This window comes from Mytilus trossulus, chromosome 3 (assembly GCF_036588685.1).
Source record: "Mytilus trossulus isolate FHL-02 chromosome 3, PNRI_Mtr1.1.1.hap1, whole genome shotgun sequence".
NCBI classification, from domain to species: Eukaryota; Metazoa; Mollusca; class Bivalvia; order Mytilida; family Mytilidae; genus Mytilus; species Mytilus trossulus.
In genome coordinates this window covers 46,629,276-46,647,876 of record NC_086375.1, presented here as the reverse complement: position 1 = coordinate 46,647,876, position 18,601 = coordinate 46,629,276, and the positions used below count along the sequence as shown (strand labels likewise).

At 30.4% G+C, this 18,601-nt stretch overlaps 1 protein-coding gene across 5 annotated transcripts in view; it reads right to left on the bottom strand.

Annotated features, from left to right (window-relative positions):
- The window catches only part of LOC134711634 (ras guanyl-releasing protein 3-like), an 81,865-nt gene that overhangs the window by 8,511 nt on the left and 54,753 nt on the right, over window positions 1-18,601 (bottom strand). For 4 of the 5 annotated variants that reach the window (XM_063572366.1, XM_063572365.1, XM_063572367.1 and 1 more), the window contains 11 exons: window positions 14,513-14,686; window positions 11,405-11,521; window positions 9,469-9,566; window positions 8,682-8,859; window positions 7,485-7,565; window positions 7,053-7,154; window positions 5,924-6,039; window positions 4,266-4,404; window positions 3,827-3,863; window positions 3,034-3,138; window positions 2,368-2,555 (listed from right to left, as the gene is read on the bottom strand). In XM_063572366.1, coding sequence (XP_063428436.1) covers window positions 2,368-2,555; window positions 3,034-3,138; window positions 3,827-3,863; window positions 4,266-4,404; window positions 5,924-6,039; window positions 7,053-7,154; window positions 7,485-7,565; window positions 8,682-8,859; window positions 9,469-9,566; window positions 11,405-11,521; window positions 14,513-14,686 — 1,335 coding nt within the window. Of the gene's footprint in view, window positions 1-757; window positions 781-2,367; window positions 2,556-3,033; window positions 3,139-3,826; window positions 3,864-4,265; window positions 4,405-5,923; window positions 6,040-7,052; window positions 7,155-7,484; window positions 7,566-8,681; window positions 8,860-9,468; window positions 9,567-11,404; window positions 11,522-14,512; window positions 14,687-18,601 lie in introns of all 5 variants that reach the window. The other variant, XM_063572369.1, reaches the window with a different exon arrangement.

The window sequence follows — 18,601 nt, the reverse complement described above, 5'->3', positions numbered from 1 at the left end:
GTTTTAAAGTGTCATTTTCACTTACATACACATCAGAAAAAGAAGCATTCAGTTGAGGTTCTAATTATTTAAGTCATGTTACAACAGAAAAAGTAGCATTCAGTTGAGGTTCTATTGGTTTAAGTCATCTTACATCAGAAAAAGTAGCATTCAAATGACAGTTTTGTTTAAATAAGGGTCAGGAATGAAACAATGAGTTTTTATCTAAGATCATCTAACATTAGGGAGTAAACAACATACATATAAAAACATCCAACTTATACTTCAAATGCAAGGTTAACAAAGTTTGATTTCAATTTCAACAAATTTAAAGAACTGTTGATCAAAGTGGTACATCATTATATGACCAGTGTCAGATAGAAGTTGACCATAGGCAAATTTATATTTATAAATACATCTGATATCTTATTTTGGGTTGAACAAATCTATATGTAAAGTCTGTAACTGTTTGAAAATTGAGTTGTTATAAAGAACAAGACAAAACAGACAAAAATTCACCTTTCTTTTCTTTTTTTTGAATGGTCCAAAATCTATTTAATTCTTAAACATTTACTTGTATATGTGCACTTGCATAAGGTCGACTTCTATCCGACATAGCGCATATGATTAAAAAATATACTAGAAATATGTAACATGCTGTTACCTCTAACTGGTACAAAAAATACTTTGGTTAAATTTGTTGAAAATAGAAATTCTGAAACAGCTGAGCAACTGAAGTAAAGTTAAGCAAGTGGGATGACAACATTTTAACACTTACTGATCCTCCTCGCCTGTCTGAGACTAAAATAAGTATACTTCAATAAATACATTACCAAAAACAAAATAACCTCTAAATTCCTATTGTCTGCGACTAAAATATGGATCCTAAATAAATACATAACTAAATTCAAAATGACCTTCCAGTTACATAAGACTGCAGATAAAATAAGTATACTTTAATTAATACGTAACCAAATACAAATAAACCTCCTGAGTTATCAAAAACTGTAGATAAAACATGAATACCCCAAAAATTAAATAAAAAAATAAATATAGAATAAAAGTATTTTTGTTTTCATACTAACTTTATTTGGAATATCTGCTATTTTCTGAAACTACAGATGATATTATATTTATTAATTTACCATCTGCTCAATGCATTAATCTTTCCTCCATTGCCTTATTTTGCATAGGATATTTAAAACAAAATGATGAATAGTAAAAGCTACGAAAGGATCACAATGTTTATTTAAAAAAAATCGCATTAAAATAACCATGAGTGGCAAAATCAAAATTCATCAAAGAATTTCATATCAGATATTTACAAGAATATACTTTTTATATTGGCATCAAAAGTTGTCATTTTTAAAGATATCATTATGGAGTATACTGGTAGGCACTTGCTGTCATTATGGATATAAGGGGGAGGCGTCAATATGGAGGAAAGGATTAAGGATGTTTGCTATGGATGTTCATTCGCTTTTATCTATGTAGACTTTTTCAAATGATAACTTATACAAAATAAAAAGGATAATGCTTATTTTGAGATATATGATAAACAATTCTACACATATCAAAGAAATATGAGACCCCAAAATCTATAAGCTAAATATGTACAATAAATGCAGTGTTTGCAAAAGTTTACCATACACATTTCAACTATTAACTTCAAATACTATTTGTAACCATCTAGTTGCCTGTAATTATTTCTTTTATTAGCTTTCAATTTCATTGGAATTTAAATGGCTGTTACCTTGTGGAAACAGTTATCTAACTCAATCTAAAAACCTCACCATAACTTTCAGAATTAAAAACAGCAATAAATGAATTCTTATCTAGCTACTGTGGATTCATTTACTTTCGTGGGTACCAATTTTTATTGATTGGGGTAAACTTACATGTTCATGGATATTTAATTTCATGGTTTTGGTGAAATATGCATACAAGCCTGTAGAAATTTGGTATATGTTGAATATTTAATTTCAGTGTTCATCTGCTACCCTGAAATCCACAAAAATTGGTATCCAAGGAATAATAATGAATCCACAGTATGCAATTGTCTCGTTCCTAGTCAGGTCTGAAGTACATTAACCAATTAATTGTTTGATCTTTTTACAAGCTTATTTCAAATAAAAGTTGTGTTTAGTTGAGGGCAACAAACAAAATAAAATTGAGAATGGAAATGGGGAATGTGTCAAAGAGACAACAACCCAACCATAGAACAGACAACATTACATTATTTTACTGTAAGTTTCTTTCTAATCAAAATTTTACTAATTCAATAAGTTTAAAATATCAATAGACTAAGAGCTTCATTTAATCCCAGATTTTGAAGGCAATCTCATGAGCCCATTCAACATTTTACACAAGTAAATAAATGATCATCACCTCTTCTGTCTTTAACAACCGTGTATATAATGTATTGTGTTCATCATAGAACTCTCCTTCACCATTCATTTGTCCATAATCACTAAAATATATCTCCTCCGTCTGTGTTCCCTGGTGAACTCGCGTCTTTTTCTGTCGTTGAGACATTTTACGTTTTGTAGAGTATGTGAGATCTTGATGTCCAGGACCTACATAAATGGTATTATCTATTATTATATAATAAATTAAATGAATTCTATTACCATGGAAAAGTGTGTTGTCATATAAATTGCAGCAGGACGGTTTATAAGTATTTATCAGATCCAACTTTCAAAACTGACATATTTTCATGTACCATTTTCTTTTAAACATAATGTTCAACTTTCTGTTTGATTAGAACGTATTTTCATATTATAACATGCTATTCTTTAACTTAGATATCAGAGTTTTAAATCAACTGCCACAAATGGGTGACAATTTTTTGATAATCTGAAAAACAAGTTTTACGTATTCATCTTAAATAGCAACTTGATTTTGCAGAAATTTTCCCAGGTCTTCATTCATCATATAATGAATTACAAGTGTTTCATGTATAGTTTTCAAAATATGTTTTATAAATCTATATCACAAACTAAAATAGGTTTTTTCAATCAAAATTCTCTTTCCTATCTTTATATAGATACAAACCATTTGATACAGAATCCACGCGCCGATTACATCCTGCATGTTGTTTACTCCGACATTCCATCACAACCAAATCTTTACAATGTTTATGTGCATTTATACCACAATCTGAAATGTAAATGTACTTATATATAATCATCAAATTGGTAATGTTCCTATGGGTACAAACTGTGCACCCTTTTTGTAGATCTCTTTTTTTAGTGTTATCAAAACAAAACAAAATTTTGAAAATAAAAATATGTGAAAACTTGCTTAAGGTTTTCAAAAACAATTGAGGGGGTGGACAGGGGTCCACAATTGCCCCATCACTTCGATTTTGCTCATTTCAACTAAACTTTATGATGAGACTTCATGAAACGAGTTGAGAGTGTTGTTCAAGATGTTTTTGTTTTCTTGAGGAAGCTATAACATATTATGTGTCGTTTATTAGAGCCAAGTAAATGTTGGTGTGTTTTTTTGTTGTACAGTTCAGTATTGCGATTTTTGAAGAATAAACAAATATGTGAGATTAATCATTGGAATTTCAGAAAAAATCTGCATACAAATGAATGTATACGATATCAGAATGTGAGTTTCTTTATATTTGAGATAATCACCTAGTTGTGTTATTTGTCTTCATCAAAACCTTGCAATAATTTCTGAATTGAAACTATCTAATAATCTGACCACACTAATTCAGGGAAATCAACTGCTTTCAAACAAATGTATTTTTCACAAAACAAGAATTACAGCCAATTCTTTCTTACAGATTTATTTATTATTTCCAAGGTTATAAAAGTGTAAGAAAGAGACTTACCTTTACATTTCCAACCTTGTTTAATTAGACCCCATAACTGAAACGGACATAAAAGACCAGAATAAATATGTTGATTTCAGAAATAGTACCATGTGATATAAGTTCACCAACTTTTTACTTATCTTTTATTTTATTCACAATTAAATTTATCAATTCTTACTTTCTATCTTGAAATTTTACATTGTTTTATTCTAGCAATTGCAAAGAACTTAAAGTCTCGGTATATAAATCTATAAACTGTGCATTCCAACTAAGAAAGTTTAAAACTCTGAGCTTTAATATATTATTTTTGCTGTTTTAACTTGTTTTGCCTCCATATTTTTTCAGAAGATGTGAAATGTTAGTTTCATTTCCTATATATTGAAAGTTGGAATCCTATTAATCATAAACCCTAACTAGTTTTGTTTTTTAAATTGTTAAAGACTAACAGGATACTTACCAGACCCGTACAGTGTATACAGAAAGTAGGCTTAAAATATGTCGTCTCATGGAAGTCATGTTTAAAGCTGTTTCTTAGAGCATGACAATTAGCTCTGAAAAAATATGTCTTCATTTCTGCTTTACTTATTTTACCATCCCTGAAAAAGATATACAATTAAATTATTGGTGATTAAATAGTTATCAAAGGTACCAGGATTATAATTTAGTACGCCAGACGCTTGTTTCGTCCACATAAGACTCACCAGTGACGCTCATATTAATAGTTATAAAGCCTAACAAGTACAAAGTTGAAGAGCATTGAGGATCCTAAATTCCCCAAAAGTTGTGCCAAATACGGCTAAGGTAATCTATGCCTGGGATAAGAAAATCTTTAGGTTTTTTGAAATATTTAAAGTTTTTCTAGACAGGAAATTTATAAACATCTAATTTGTTTAAATTTTTCGAAAAAACTAAGGATTTGTTATCCCGGGCATAGATTGAAGATTGTGACTACTGCAACTAGTATGCGCCGACAATGGGAAGAAAAATTAATCAGCACTCTATAAATGGTGGTTCTCAGAAATTAATGTTATAATGTGTGTTACTATTTTTGTTTTTGTCTATTTTTATGTCATTGGAATGTTTATACAATATTTACATTACATGTTTTTAGCTTTTTTTACTGTTCAGATGACTTAACCAAAAGGCTGAATTTGTTTAAGAAAAAAATGACCTCAATGTCTTTTTATAATTTCAGTGATTTAGTTGTTGGATCATTGTCAAGTAGAAATTTAATTCAAAAGAGAAACATTTAACATCTGCTAAATGTGAAAATTCAGAAGTTACATGTACTTTTTCCTATGAAATGTCAAAAAGAACAACAGGAATTATATTAGGTACGGTAAATATGTTTAAAAAAACCCACATTGACATAGTTTTGAAGACAAAGATGTAGCTGTAATTTGTAAATGATTAAAAAAAAAAAACGTTTTTTAAGGTTGTACTTATACTTTAAGTTACTATGTACTAGTAAAATTCATTTCCTTGTTGATAATGTCATAAGGAAAAAAATATGAACAGCTGACATTCCATACATAACAGCTGACATTCCAAACATAACAGGACATTAAACTGCATCTTTGTACTATGAAAATAAGAAGATGTGGTATGATTGCCAATGAGACAACTCTACACCGAAGACCAAATGAAGTAAAAGTTAGCACCAGTAGGTTTCCAAATTTAAAGTTTAGGTTTGGTTTTTGACTTCCTCTGTATCATCTACTGGTACCTTATTGTTTCAAAAGTACATTTGCACTGAGCGTTATCACATGTTTTATATCTAGGACAGTTATACAACAATATTGAAATATGACGATCAGATACGTGTATCAACATATATCTAATTACAAATGTGCAGACATTACAGCTGTTACATTAAAACCTTATTATACACATGTCAATGACTTTTGTCAAGGTCGGACATACTTTTATTCAAATGATTTCACAGTTTTACATAACTAGTTGATTCGAGTTATAATTGTGGGTTTATTGGTCCAGTGACAAAGTTTTTTGCCTAATACAACTATTATTGGAGACAAGACAAATATCAATATTATAAAACTGAAACAATTTCTTATTGTAGTCTGAATTTTGTAACTTATAACATATAAAACTTACTGATCAGCGTCAAGGACAGAAAATGAATCAATGAATGGAAAATTCCCTGCAATAGCCTCAAATTCTGCATGTGATATAAATCCATCTCTGTCATGATCATAATTTTTAAACACAGCCTGAAAAACAAATAACATTAGAATATTTGCTTATAACTATTCATTCTGTAAATATTTAACTTTTGAATGTAAACACTGGATGCCATTAGATGTTTTTTGTTTTGTTCAGTTTCTGTCTCAAGGAAGTATACCCCATTTCAATTTTCATTTAAACTAAGTTTCAAAACTGTTATTTCTTGATTGTTATTATTACAAATGTAAGTTTTTCTTAAAATTGTTAAATATCATTTTATGATACATTTTCTACCTATAGGTAACCAAACATAGAAAAGTGATTCCTGGGGGTAGAAAAAATGTTGGAAGTTCATGTTCATTAGATACTTTATTTACCCATAGGCAGATATCCAAACACACCCATAATTCCTTAGCAAGGCACATTTTTATAAAAGAATGAATCCAGACTTGAATCAAGCGTAATGATAAACAGCTATACAGTATTATCCCACCTCAAATAAATTATAACGTTATGATTGGTTTTACACTGTCATATGATGACCTAATATGTATCAGCATGGGTCAGTATATTTCATAAGAGGTTTAAGACGTCAAATTTCATGGTGATGTTGTTGCATTTAATTGGGTTTTTTTCTTTTACAAAACATGTCAGGAAAAGTCCCTTGTGCAATAAATTTGATCACTAATGACCCCCTATGGACCATAGAGGGTTAGAAAATTCCATACATTAGGCCTTTTCTAACCCTCAATGGGTCTATAGGGGGTCAGAGCAAACAATATAACTCATAATGTCCTCATAATCTTCATGCTAGATCTATTTACCCTTCAGGAGCACATGATATTGCCTCACCGTATAGTTTGGGTTTGTGATTCTCAATCTTAAGATTTCTATGTTTTGGTTTGTATACTGGTGTTTGTCTTTTATAGGCATTTTTAATTTGTTGCCATAGCTTTGTTAGTTTGTCATCAACTTTTGAGTTTGAACATCTCTTTGGTATCTTTTAGTCTATATAGAGCCATCAGCTTCTTCTATTTTGTCATGTGTAAAATAAACATACCTCTACCATATCGTACACATGTTTGTTGATTGTATTTGGATCAGGGGGACTAACTCCTGCCAACCAGTCAGCAAATACTACTGGCTTGGTAGGTGTGGAAGGCTGTAAAAAAAATTAAGAAATTTGTAATCGGAAATTGGAAAATACATGATTTCTTTATGGAATATCAACTAATATAGCCAAACATTAAGGTTTACTGACCAAACATTCAAATTGTACAGAATCAGTTAAAACAATAATACCCTGGTAATTGTTAACAATTAGGACATACTTAAAGGAGGGTGCAAGCTATTTCCACATCTCCAATATGTATGAAAACAGATCAAGTGTCCACAAATTCAAAGATGGGCATACCTAACATATATGAACTGATGCCTATGAGTTTAACATAATGAGGGCCACTTGTGTTCTTATAATGAGTTGAATACTTACTGAAGATAATGAGTTTCGTGGTTCTCTAGCTAATGACAATTCATAAATTTCATCCTCTGTATAGTGTAAATCTAATGATAGCTATAAACAGAAGAAAACAAATGGAAATATATATGTTTATATCAAGTACTATATTCTCAAGGCTAATTTACTTATTTTGCAATTTCTGTTCTGTTAAACATGACTTTTTGTCTGTAAATTCATTAACAATCAGGAAATCAAATATCACAAAAACAATAAATATATACAATACAAATGAACTGCCCCAGATTAATTTCATGGAAACTTGTCATAGGACATTGTGACATTAAGAAATTTGCTTTGTGATATCAATTTTTCAAGGTGAAAAGCACTAACTGGAAGATCCTGTATACAAAAGAAAAAGAATGTCATATATAAATACCATCATTCGGGACTTAAAAGCATGAACACTGTTTACTGATATCATATAAGTCTTAATATGTTTGAGTTAAACATAAACCATGTACAATTTTTGTTATGTTTTATCGAATTTTTATATACTTTGAGTTAATGACTCTCAAGTACAATAAGTGGAAGACATTCTTTTTTTTTCAAAAATCAACTAATTTCAACAACTGTTAATTCCTGTTTAATAAAACCTTTTAAATCTAACCATGCAATTTTAATGTTCTTGATAAACGACAATTAGATTTATCTTGGATCATTACAGCTGAACATGTGTGAAGATATTTTTTTTATCGATTCTATAAGTGCATAATGTTCAGTTAGTCATCTCCTTGATCAAAGGAACCTTTCCAAGATTTCTTTGTCGAGTTTAAAGGTGACCCTCATCATTACTAAAGGATTATTTCCCATATTAGGCCCTGAATATTAAGTTCTTTGTCTCAAGTTGACAAAAAAACTATGCTCATTGTTGATGGCTGTAGTGACCTTAAGTTGTTAACTGCTGTCTATTGTTGAAAGTTGTTTCATTGGCGCTCATACCACATCTTGTTTTGGTATGTAAGAAAGTGAAATAGAACCTTTTTGTCACTTTATCGGATAAAGTGCTGACATCAACACCCCAAATAATTGGCAAAATCAACATGTTTTAACTAAAGGAGAAAGGAAAATGACGCCTTTATTATGTGGGTCATAGTTATTCATTGGATACCAATTTTCGTGGGTTCTGTGGGTACAGGAAATTAAAGGGTTGCCATATTCTTATATACTTACTCGTAATGTGTTTACAAGATCCATGTTGGCACATACAGGTATACTTTCTTTTTGTAATTTAGTCAATTCTCGTAGCGTTTGAGACAACTGTGCCATTTTTCTGAAGTTAATTAATTTTCCTTCGATTTTATCTGGTACAGCTGTATGAAGCAGGATCAGATCTTTTAAGTGAACCCCTCTGTAAATTGGTTATAGAGAAAACATTTTTAAACATTAATTTTTAGTTCAGATACATGTATTATTACTTAGATAAATATTCGTTCTTGCCTATCATGTTTCCATCATCAAATGCAAAAGAAAGTCAGTCTGTTTTATTAGAATATAATATACAATCTTTGGTTTATATCCAGTTGCTTCTTTGATTCACCATATCGAAATGTAATGCATTATGGGTAATATTTTCAAAAGCTTACACCAAAATGTCGTGTTTGGTTTAATAAACTGTACTAAATAATGGAAATTTAACCAATGATGCATTTTTTTTTTTTTCATTTTGGTGTGTGAACAATGAGAGAAACAGTAGTCCTTTAGATTATAAAGAGGTGCTTTGGTGTCTTTTATGACTTGAACGTTAACTTCCTTTATTTGGTGTAAGGAGGTAGATAAGTTTGAATAATAAAAATAAAGAGTTAAACTTCAATTTTAAAAACTGCCAAAACACAAAGCTTTTATCCTTCTTATTTCATAATCCCACATCTCAAGATATGTAAGTTCGTCATTTTGATTCTTTATTCTCAAAGAAACACTTTCTTTTTCTTAATCTTTCTTTGTTGGGTGTTATACTTACAATATAGGAATCTTAAAATGAGTGCACTGATTAAATACTTTTCTGTAGTTACTGAAGTTATTACTGGATGACAATAACTCTGTGAACTCCATCAAAGTCTGAAATGAAACACAATGTCAGTATCAATTAAATTGTCCTAGTTTTGCGACAAGAGCTATTGGAATTTTTAAAACAAGGACAACAGTTATATACAAATAAGAATATATGTCATAAGACAACTGTCCAACAAAGACCAAATGACCTAGATGTAAGCAACAATAGGTCACTTGTTTTCTTTTAAATGAATAGGTGTTCATTTATAAGACAGCAACCAAACAATAACAAAAACTAAATGACAGAAAAAGGTCAACTATAGTCCATTTGGTACTAATTTATGCTGTATACTATTCTAGACCAAGGTGCTGTTATCTGGGAAGTGAGTCGTCTGAAACAACCCTTTCCAGTTGCTAAACATAATAGTTGGAAGGTCCTTCCCCACCCCCACAAAAAAAAACCAACAAAACCAGGGTGATTTTTTAGATGTAATACCCATGCTGAATCAGGTCACCATTTGACTGAAGGATTTTATTTTTTTCTATTTTATATAATTTACCAATTAGAATTTTCATATGTCTGCTCAATATCAACAAGGGATTTTCATAAAAGATTTCCTACAGAGTTAAACCAATGTGGCTTCATTCTTGTTGTATGTCATCTAAACATAATAAGAAATCTTTAAATAGGTTCTCTCAAAACTATATTTTAATGTTCATGAACCACTGACGTGTACAAATAAATCTGAAATTTGACCAATCAATATCCAGAAATGCTTGGCTTCCACATGTTTCATAATTCTATTTTTTTTAATACAACTTCCATATATTATTGCAGTCCAGTAAAATAAGTTATAAATCTTTTTTAAGATAACAATATAATATTTATAATATGATTAACCTACATTTTTTCATTCTTTATAGCTTTGAATGACCTAAATAGCTTTTTAAATTTCAAAATATATCCAATTCATATGTTTTGAAAGTCACAGTTCATAAATGTACTTGATTAAAGAAAATAATAGCAAAAAATAGACTTTCAATCCAAGTTCATTGTTAATGTCTGTGACCTACATAGAATGGATATACTTTCTAATAAAAGAAAATTTCCTAAAAAGTATTGAAATGAATTTGGAGACAGACACATTAGCCTATATATTGTATAGCAGTTTTTATTGGGTAAATTTAGAGAAGATCTTGCTGGATGGTCTTTTCCATTCATAAACCATGCACAAATGGTATGATCATTAAATGATTACTCTCTTGAGGTCATTATTAAACAGATTCAATATTCATATATTATTGAAAATATAGGTCAAGCTACATCTTAAATGAGAGTTACATTAGTACAAAAATGTCATAAGTCATTGTGTATCAAATCAAAATTAATCACCAATTAACCCACATGGAGTTCAGAACAAGTAGCACTTGCACTTTTTGTTCCCAAATCTAATTATATGAATTACTAAATGTAATTATTGACAAATTACTGTGAATCTGTATAATCAGGATTAGTCACCTTTTTCATATGATCTTTTGAGAATCATCATTGAAAATAAATGAATACAGAACATAAGCTAGAGAAAAGGTGTTTTTGTGACGTCAACTCTAGGTCATGTTCATTTCAGGTACAAAAAGAAGTGACAAACTTTATTAGACTGCTGAACCATTTTTATTTGAAACAGACTATATATATATATATAATGCAAGGACAAAGGTAATGAGAACCACATCAAGCTCAAAATCAATGTGATAAAGTATAAGTATAAGTTAAATATTGTACAGTGAAATTTGTATGCACATATTTTCATGGTTTTAAGAAAAATTATATTCATGTCACCTTATTTCAGAAAATAAAAAGCATCATTGGAAACTTCATATTTTTCTAAATATTACTGATTTACCTTTTGTGTTTCGCTAGGTATGCAGGCATTTGTCTTTGATAACCTTGCCAGAGCACTATGCGTGAGACCACCAACCACTGACATTAGTGTGTTAAAATTTTGTAGAATTCGAAGTTTCTGAAAAATAATATAGTGTTATAAAAAAGTATGTTCCTTTTATATAAGATTCTTATATATCTTCAATACAATTTCTTCAAAAGAAGTTTTCAGGACAACAGTGCTAAAAAAAAGTGATGAAGTCAATAAATTTTCAATAGCAGCAAGAAATTAAATCAATTGTTACTTATATTGATTTAAAATAACAAAAAAGGTCTGCTTTAGAGAATGACCTAACATTGTTTTCAGATAATCCTCAAATATTTTTTTTTACAAACAGATTTATTGCATGTGAATACAAACAGATGTTTCAAATTTAACAAAAAAAAATAAAGATACATCATATAAAAGCTGCCAATCAGAATACAAATGTATAAAATCATTCTTAATCCGATTATCTGTAATCTGAATCCATTATTTGGTACATTGTATAGATATGTAAAAAAAACTTCCAATTTGAATTAGTTCAATAACAAACAGACGGTAATAACATTTCATACCTTTGCTGTGAATTCTTGATGAATTTTCAGCTCTTAAATATTTTATTGAAATATGTATGATAAAATCTCTATTCTAAATTCTCACATTAATTTTCAATCATAACAAATGGATCTCTCAGTAAGCTAGTGATGTTATTAAACTGGCTTTTATTGCCATGATAAATGTAAGAAGAAGCTTAAAGTTTTATTTTTGTCATAAATGATAACACAATATCAGACTGATGTTTTTTTTTGCAAAATTTAAGATTTTCTACAAAAAATATTATAGGTACAGGTTCTTATATTATTGAACATAAGCTGGTACATTAGAGTATATGACAAAGACAGCGGGTCAGTAATTATATATTGCAAAATGTCCTCATAAATATTACTATTTTAACAAAAAATATTTTGACATTCAACTGAAAGATATATATTTTTTTTAAGTGTCAAGGTTTTTAAAGTACTAACAGTAGAAATTTCCATGTTTTTCTGAGCTGTTCCATGTTTCGAAAAGACAATTAGGATAAAGAGAATGGGGGTCTCAAAAACTTTTTTTTGTGAAAATTAAACAGTTCCTCAAAACAAAAGATAATTTGTGACTAAAAGGCAGTAAATGGATTGTTTGGTCATCTTAAACTCTGTCCTTTGGTTCATTCCTTTTTGAGAGATTGTTGCCTGTACCTATAACTTCCTTATGACCCTAAGTGCTGTGAATCATATGTTAAATAGCTCTTTAAAATGTCAGAATTCATTTTTATTTCAGACTTTCCAAGTTGGGTACTAATATTAGATACAAGAACAATTAATCTCAACTGGCTGATTACCATGATTAGATCTTACAATAAGAAAAAAACTACTGTATCAATTAAGAATTTATTTCATATAAAATACCAAAGGTCATTTCATATGCTGGTTTGATGTGAACTTTATTAAAGTCCGATATTAAGCATTGTGATTTTCACAGTAGCCCATTAACTATGGTCATTGAATCATCAACTTTTGTAAAGGTCAAAGTGATTATATTTGCTTCTGTAAGCAGTAAAGTTGTCAGTTTAATAGTAGTAACAGACATGCATCTAACATTTGACATTCACAAGAATCAATATCATTGGTCTTATATAACTTGTGTTTTCAGCATAAGGTGAAAATAAGAATTATCGCCTCCTCCCAGAGGAAAACATTAAAAATTATCACCCTCTTTCATGTAAAATACAAAAGTAATAACCCTCCCACACTAATAAATATACATATTAAACCTAGGTTCCATTCACCTCTTTAGTCTGTATTAAGTACAGGTAATGTAACAACAATATATCATTATTTTTCTAAAAATAGTAGATGAAGTGCTAGATAAAATCATTTATTTTTTTCCGTTTTCTTCTATTGTTTTCATTTTTTTTTATCTTTTATTTATCTTAATACTGATTTCCTTTACAAACTGAATGAAAACAATACAGGAAAAAGAGAAATTATTTAAATGAATAAATGTAAAAAACACTTTATGCACTAAAAACCTGCCATATGATACGAACTGAGATGAGATATAGAAAGCAATTAAATTATAAGAAGTTCGCTGTGTATGAGAATTGATTTTTGATCGACAAGAGATGTCCCTGTTTTTATCGATTGACCCAGTGACATACAACATACTGTCAAATCTTAGGTAGGATTAATCTTAATTTAAAAGCTGATTTTGAATTCATATCATTATTTTAATTTTAGTTCTTTTAATTAAAAGTATCTGGGGGGGGGGGGGGGGGAAGATGCTGAGAAGGTAAAAAATCCCCATAAAATCACATACAGTATAAAGGAGACAACAACCTATGTGATGTATGATTGATAGAAAATTCATCATGTCAAGTTATAGGATTTTGAAGTGACTGCTGACTGGTTGGTGACACTGACCTAAATATAAGACACAGTTAATTACCAACATTTTCATCTCCACAGACAATGACCAACTGATATGGTGACATAATAAAACATTCATACATGGATTAGGATAGAAATCTTTCCTGCAACTGACTGTGGGTACATCCTATAGATTATATTTGGAAGTAATTCTTTCTTTTAAGGATGAAAAAGTTGGAACATAGAGGGGGCATTCAGTCCAGAATTTTTTAAATATAGAAATAAATTTTGTTTAACCATCATCTTCTAAATAGTCTTTTCTTTAACCTTGTTTAACATTAAAAGAAAATTGACTTCTCTGAATTAAACATAACATTTTACCTTACTGAAAATCCAAAAATTATTGCGTACATTTATTATTGTGATTTTTGAAGAATGGATAATAATGCAAGATAAATATTTGTGATTTCAGGAAAATATACACAGAGACATATGCCTTGAATTCAGAATGCAAATTTTTATTATTTTTGTGATACTCACCAAGTTGCATTATTCAATTCAATAATGCCTCACAATTCACATTCCTATTCTTATCAATGTGGGGTGGTCTGATTTTTTATTTTTTCTTTCTGAGGATAATGTACCCTAATATGTCTTATCATTTGTATAAATTACAAACCTTTGCTACATTAACAAACTTGACAATGACATCAGCTCGTTGCTGTGGTGTGGTTTTACTCAGGACCATACATTGTATCCACTGTGATAATCCGTTAAACAAAGCTATGGACCTTTCTAATTTGGCATTGTCTTTCAACGAAGCTGTGATTGCATAGTTTTTGAAATCTGTAAACTGAAATTAAAGAAAAATCGTTGATATACATGTATTCATTCTTGTGGATAAGCCTTATCATTGTATTTCTGTAGAAATCTATTTTCCTGTAGGCTGGGTTTATCCTAGTTGTACCTTTTTGTATTTAATATTTGCTAGGAAAACTAGAACTGTCCACTAAGCTGGACTAAAATTGTGAAGAAAGGAAACTCCATTTTATAACTCATATGCAATTGGAAAATCATAGACCAATGATAAAACTGAAACTGCATCATGGTATAACTAAAATTTCTTCAGATTTTCAAGTGCATGAAACACTGGCCATTCTTACGAAAGTTCTGAAATTTAAAATCAAATTAATTTCTGTATCTCGAAATGTAGGTTGCCTAGTCATGATTTTCATATGATCTTAATCCCTACAAAATATTTCCACTGACAAAATATATAGAGCTTTTATCCTGTCACTTGTTATGTTGAACCCAGAGAAGGTATTACATGTATGCCATAAATAGTATTGACCTCGAATGAAAAAGTGTCATATACCCTAACTAACCTATATCTTAACATCAAACAGGAAATAAAGATCTTTTCTAGTTGTTGCGATAACAAAACTAGAGGCTCTAAAGAGCCTGTGTCGCTCACCTTGGTCTATGTGAATATTAAACAAAGGAAGCAGATTGAAAATTGACTACAAAGGTCAATAACTCCTACAGGGGTCAATTGACCATTTCGTTCATGTTGACTTATTTGTAGATCTTACTTTGCTGAACATTATTGCTGTTTACAGTTTACCTATATCTATAATAATATTCAATATAAAACAGCAAAATTTCCTTAAAATTACCAATTCAGGGGCCGCAACCCAAAAACAGGTTGTCCAATTCATCTGAAAATTTCAGGGCAGATAGATCTTGACCTGATTAACAATTTTACTTCATGTCAGATTTTCTCTAAATTATTTGGTTTTTGAGTTATAAGCCAAAAACTGCATTTTACCCCTATGTTCTATTTTTAGCCGTGGCGGCCATCTTGGTTTGATGGCCAGGTCACCGGACACATTTTTTAAACAAGAAACCCCAAAGATGATTGTGGCCAAGTTTGGATCAATTTGGCACAGCAGTTTCAGAGAAGAAGATTTTAGTAAAAGATATATAAAATTTACGAAAAATAGTTAAAAATTGACTTTAAAGGGCAATAACTCCTAAAGAGGTCAACTGACCATTTTGGTCATGTTGACTTATTTGTAAATCTGACCTTGCTGAACATTATTGCTGTTTACAGTTTACCTATATCTATAATAATATTCAATATAATAACCAAAAACAGCAAAATTTCCTTAAAATTACCAATTCAGGGGCCGCAACCCAAAAACAAGTTGTCCAATTCATCTGAAAATTTCAGGGCAGATAGATCTTCACCTGATTAACAATTTTACCCAATGTCAGATTTGCTCTAAATGCTTTGGTTTTTGAGTTATAAGCCAAAAACTGCATTTTACCCCTATGTTCTATTTATAGCCATGGCGGTCATCTTGGTTAGTTGGCGGGGTCACCGGACACAATTTTTAAACTAGATACCCCAATGATGATTGTGGCCAAGTTTCAAATAATTTGGCCCAGCAGTTTCAGAGGAGAAGATTTTTCTAAAAGATTACTAAGATTTACGAAAAATGGTTAAAAATTGACTATAAAGGGCAATAACTCCTAAAGTGGTCAACTGATCATTTTGGTCATGTTGACTTATTTGTAGATCTTACTTTGCTGAACATTATTGCTTTTACAGTTTATCTCTATCTGAAATAATATTCAAGATAATAACCAAAAACAACAAAATTTCCTTAAAATTACCAATTCAGGGGCAGCAACCTAACAACCGAATGTCAGATTCATCTGAAAATTTCAGGGCAGATAGATCTTAACCTGATTAACAATATCACCCCTGTCAGATTTGCCCTAAATGCTTTGGTTTTTGAGTTATAAGCCAAAAACTGCATTTTACCCCTATGTTCTATTTATAGCCATAGCGGCCATCTTGGTTAGTTGGCGGGGTCACCGGACACAATTTTTAAACTAGATACCCCAATGATGATTGTGGCCAAGTTTGGTTTAATTTGGCCCAGTAGTTTCAGAGGAGAAGATTTTTGTAAAAGTTAACGCAGGACGACGACGGACGACGACGACGGAGGACGCCGGACGCCGGACGCCAAGTGATGAGAAAAGCTCACTTGGCCCTTCGGGCCAGGTGAGCTAAAAATGACGTAGATAATTTAAGTGTGTATCACATTCAATCAAAAATATCATAACAACATTTTCACTACAACATACAATTGGAGGCCTTTTTAAACTAATTTCTGTACTTTGTTCTCAAGTTTAACTAATACACCACTGTCTTTTGAAAATGAGAGCAAGTATGTGGGGCCAACAACCCTGTTTTCCTCAGCCTAAGTCTTTTAGTTAGAAGCTTGTAATTCAGTTGTTGTCGTTTGTTGCTGTTTATCATATTTGTTTTTCATTCATTGTTTTGATCATAAAGCCGGTTTCTTGTTTGAATTGTATTACATTTGTCATTTGAAGGCCTTTTAAAGCTTACTATGCACTGTGATTTTTGCTCATTGTTGAATGCAAGACAGTGACCTTTAGTTGTTAAAAGTTAAAACTTCTATGCCATTCGGTCTTTAGGTGTAATACCACCAAATCATGGTACGTCACATCCAGTTGCATACGAAAGTAGGTCTAAAAAAATATTCCCTTGAATTTGACCGTTGTAGGTAATTAATCCTACATTTTATTGCAGTAAAACTATTTCTGTGTCATAAACATATGTCTTGGGTATTTCAAAACACCATTATTTTTTATTTGTGATTTCTATAGAAAATTTTGTAATCTTGAGGTTACATGGTGACTAAACCTTGTACACAGATAGAATAAGGGTAGAAATTTGATTGGTTAACTTCCAATGATGGTTATTTTCTTATATGCAATGAAATGTTATGTGAAATTTTTTCTATAGAACTGGACAGGATAAAACTTTACTCATGCCAAGTATTTCTTTATTTGAAACAAAGATAAATTCTGCACAATTTTTTGAAAAGTGCAAATTTAACAAAGACTAATAGGGGAAAATCAATGGTGGTATTACACCTCTGAAGGAGAAATGTCTCTTTGGCAATCATAACACATTATTTATTTTTATATCTAAAAACTTTGGTAAGTCATCTTGAATCTATGGATAATGTCAACCATTACACCTCCAAAATAAATCTCCTAAAGAATAGGCACATTAGTTGCCCTATATATCCTTTTTAGTATTTTGAAAATATTGAAAATTATTAAAGATCATGCTGGAAGAAGCATTTGTTGAGGTGTCTTATATAAAATGAGAAATTTTCATGAAAACAAGTATCAGAAATTCTATGTGGTGCATTTAATTTTAATATTTGGCTCAGATTGGCATTGGAATTCATCAAAGAAGAAGTTTGAAAATCGACCAGCAAAATGAAAAATGTTTCAAGAGTAAAAATTTAATCCTATCAAGACAAAAGATAGTGTTAAGAAACGACCATCTCCACACTATGACTGGTCGATTTGGTTCAGATTAGCCTTGTGATTTCAAGGAAAAAATTCCTATTAGGTTCAATGAAATATTCATAGAAAAGACCTTCCATTTGAAAATTAACCAATCAGAATCAATAACTGCCTCTGTCAGCCATATTTTAGTTCAATAAGTACAAAACAAGAATTTTGAAAAAGAACACTTAATTTCAGAGAAGTCGACAAATATGAGAAAACAGAGGATAGACACTAAGTGAGAACAGTTCACACAGACATTTGACAAGATGAAATATAAAAAAGGTGCAGAATTCCAATAAAGAAGAATTTGTTGTTCTAAAAGCACTCAATAGAATTGAGCAAACACTTAGCATTTATACTCCTACTC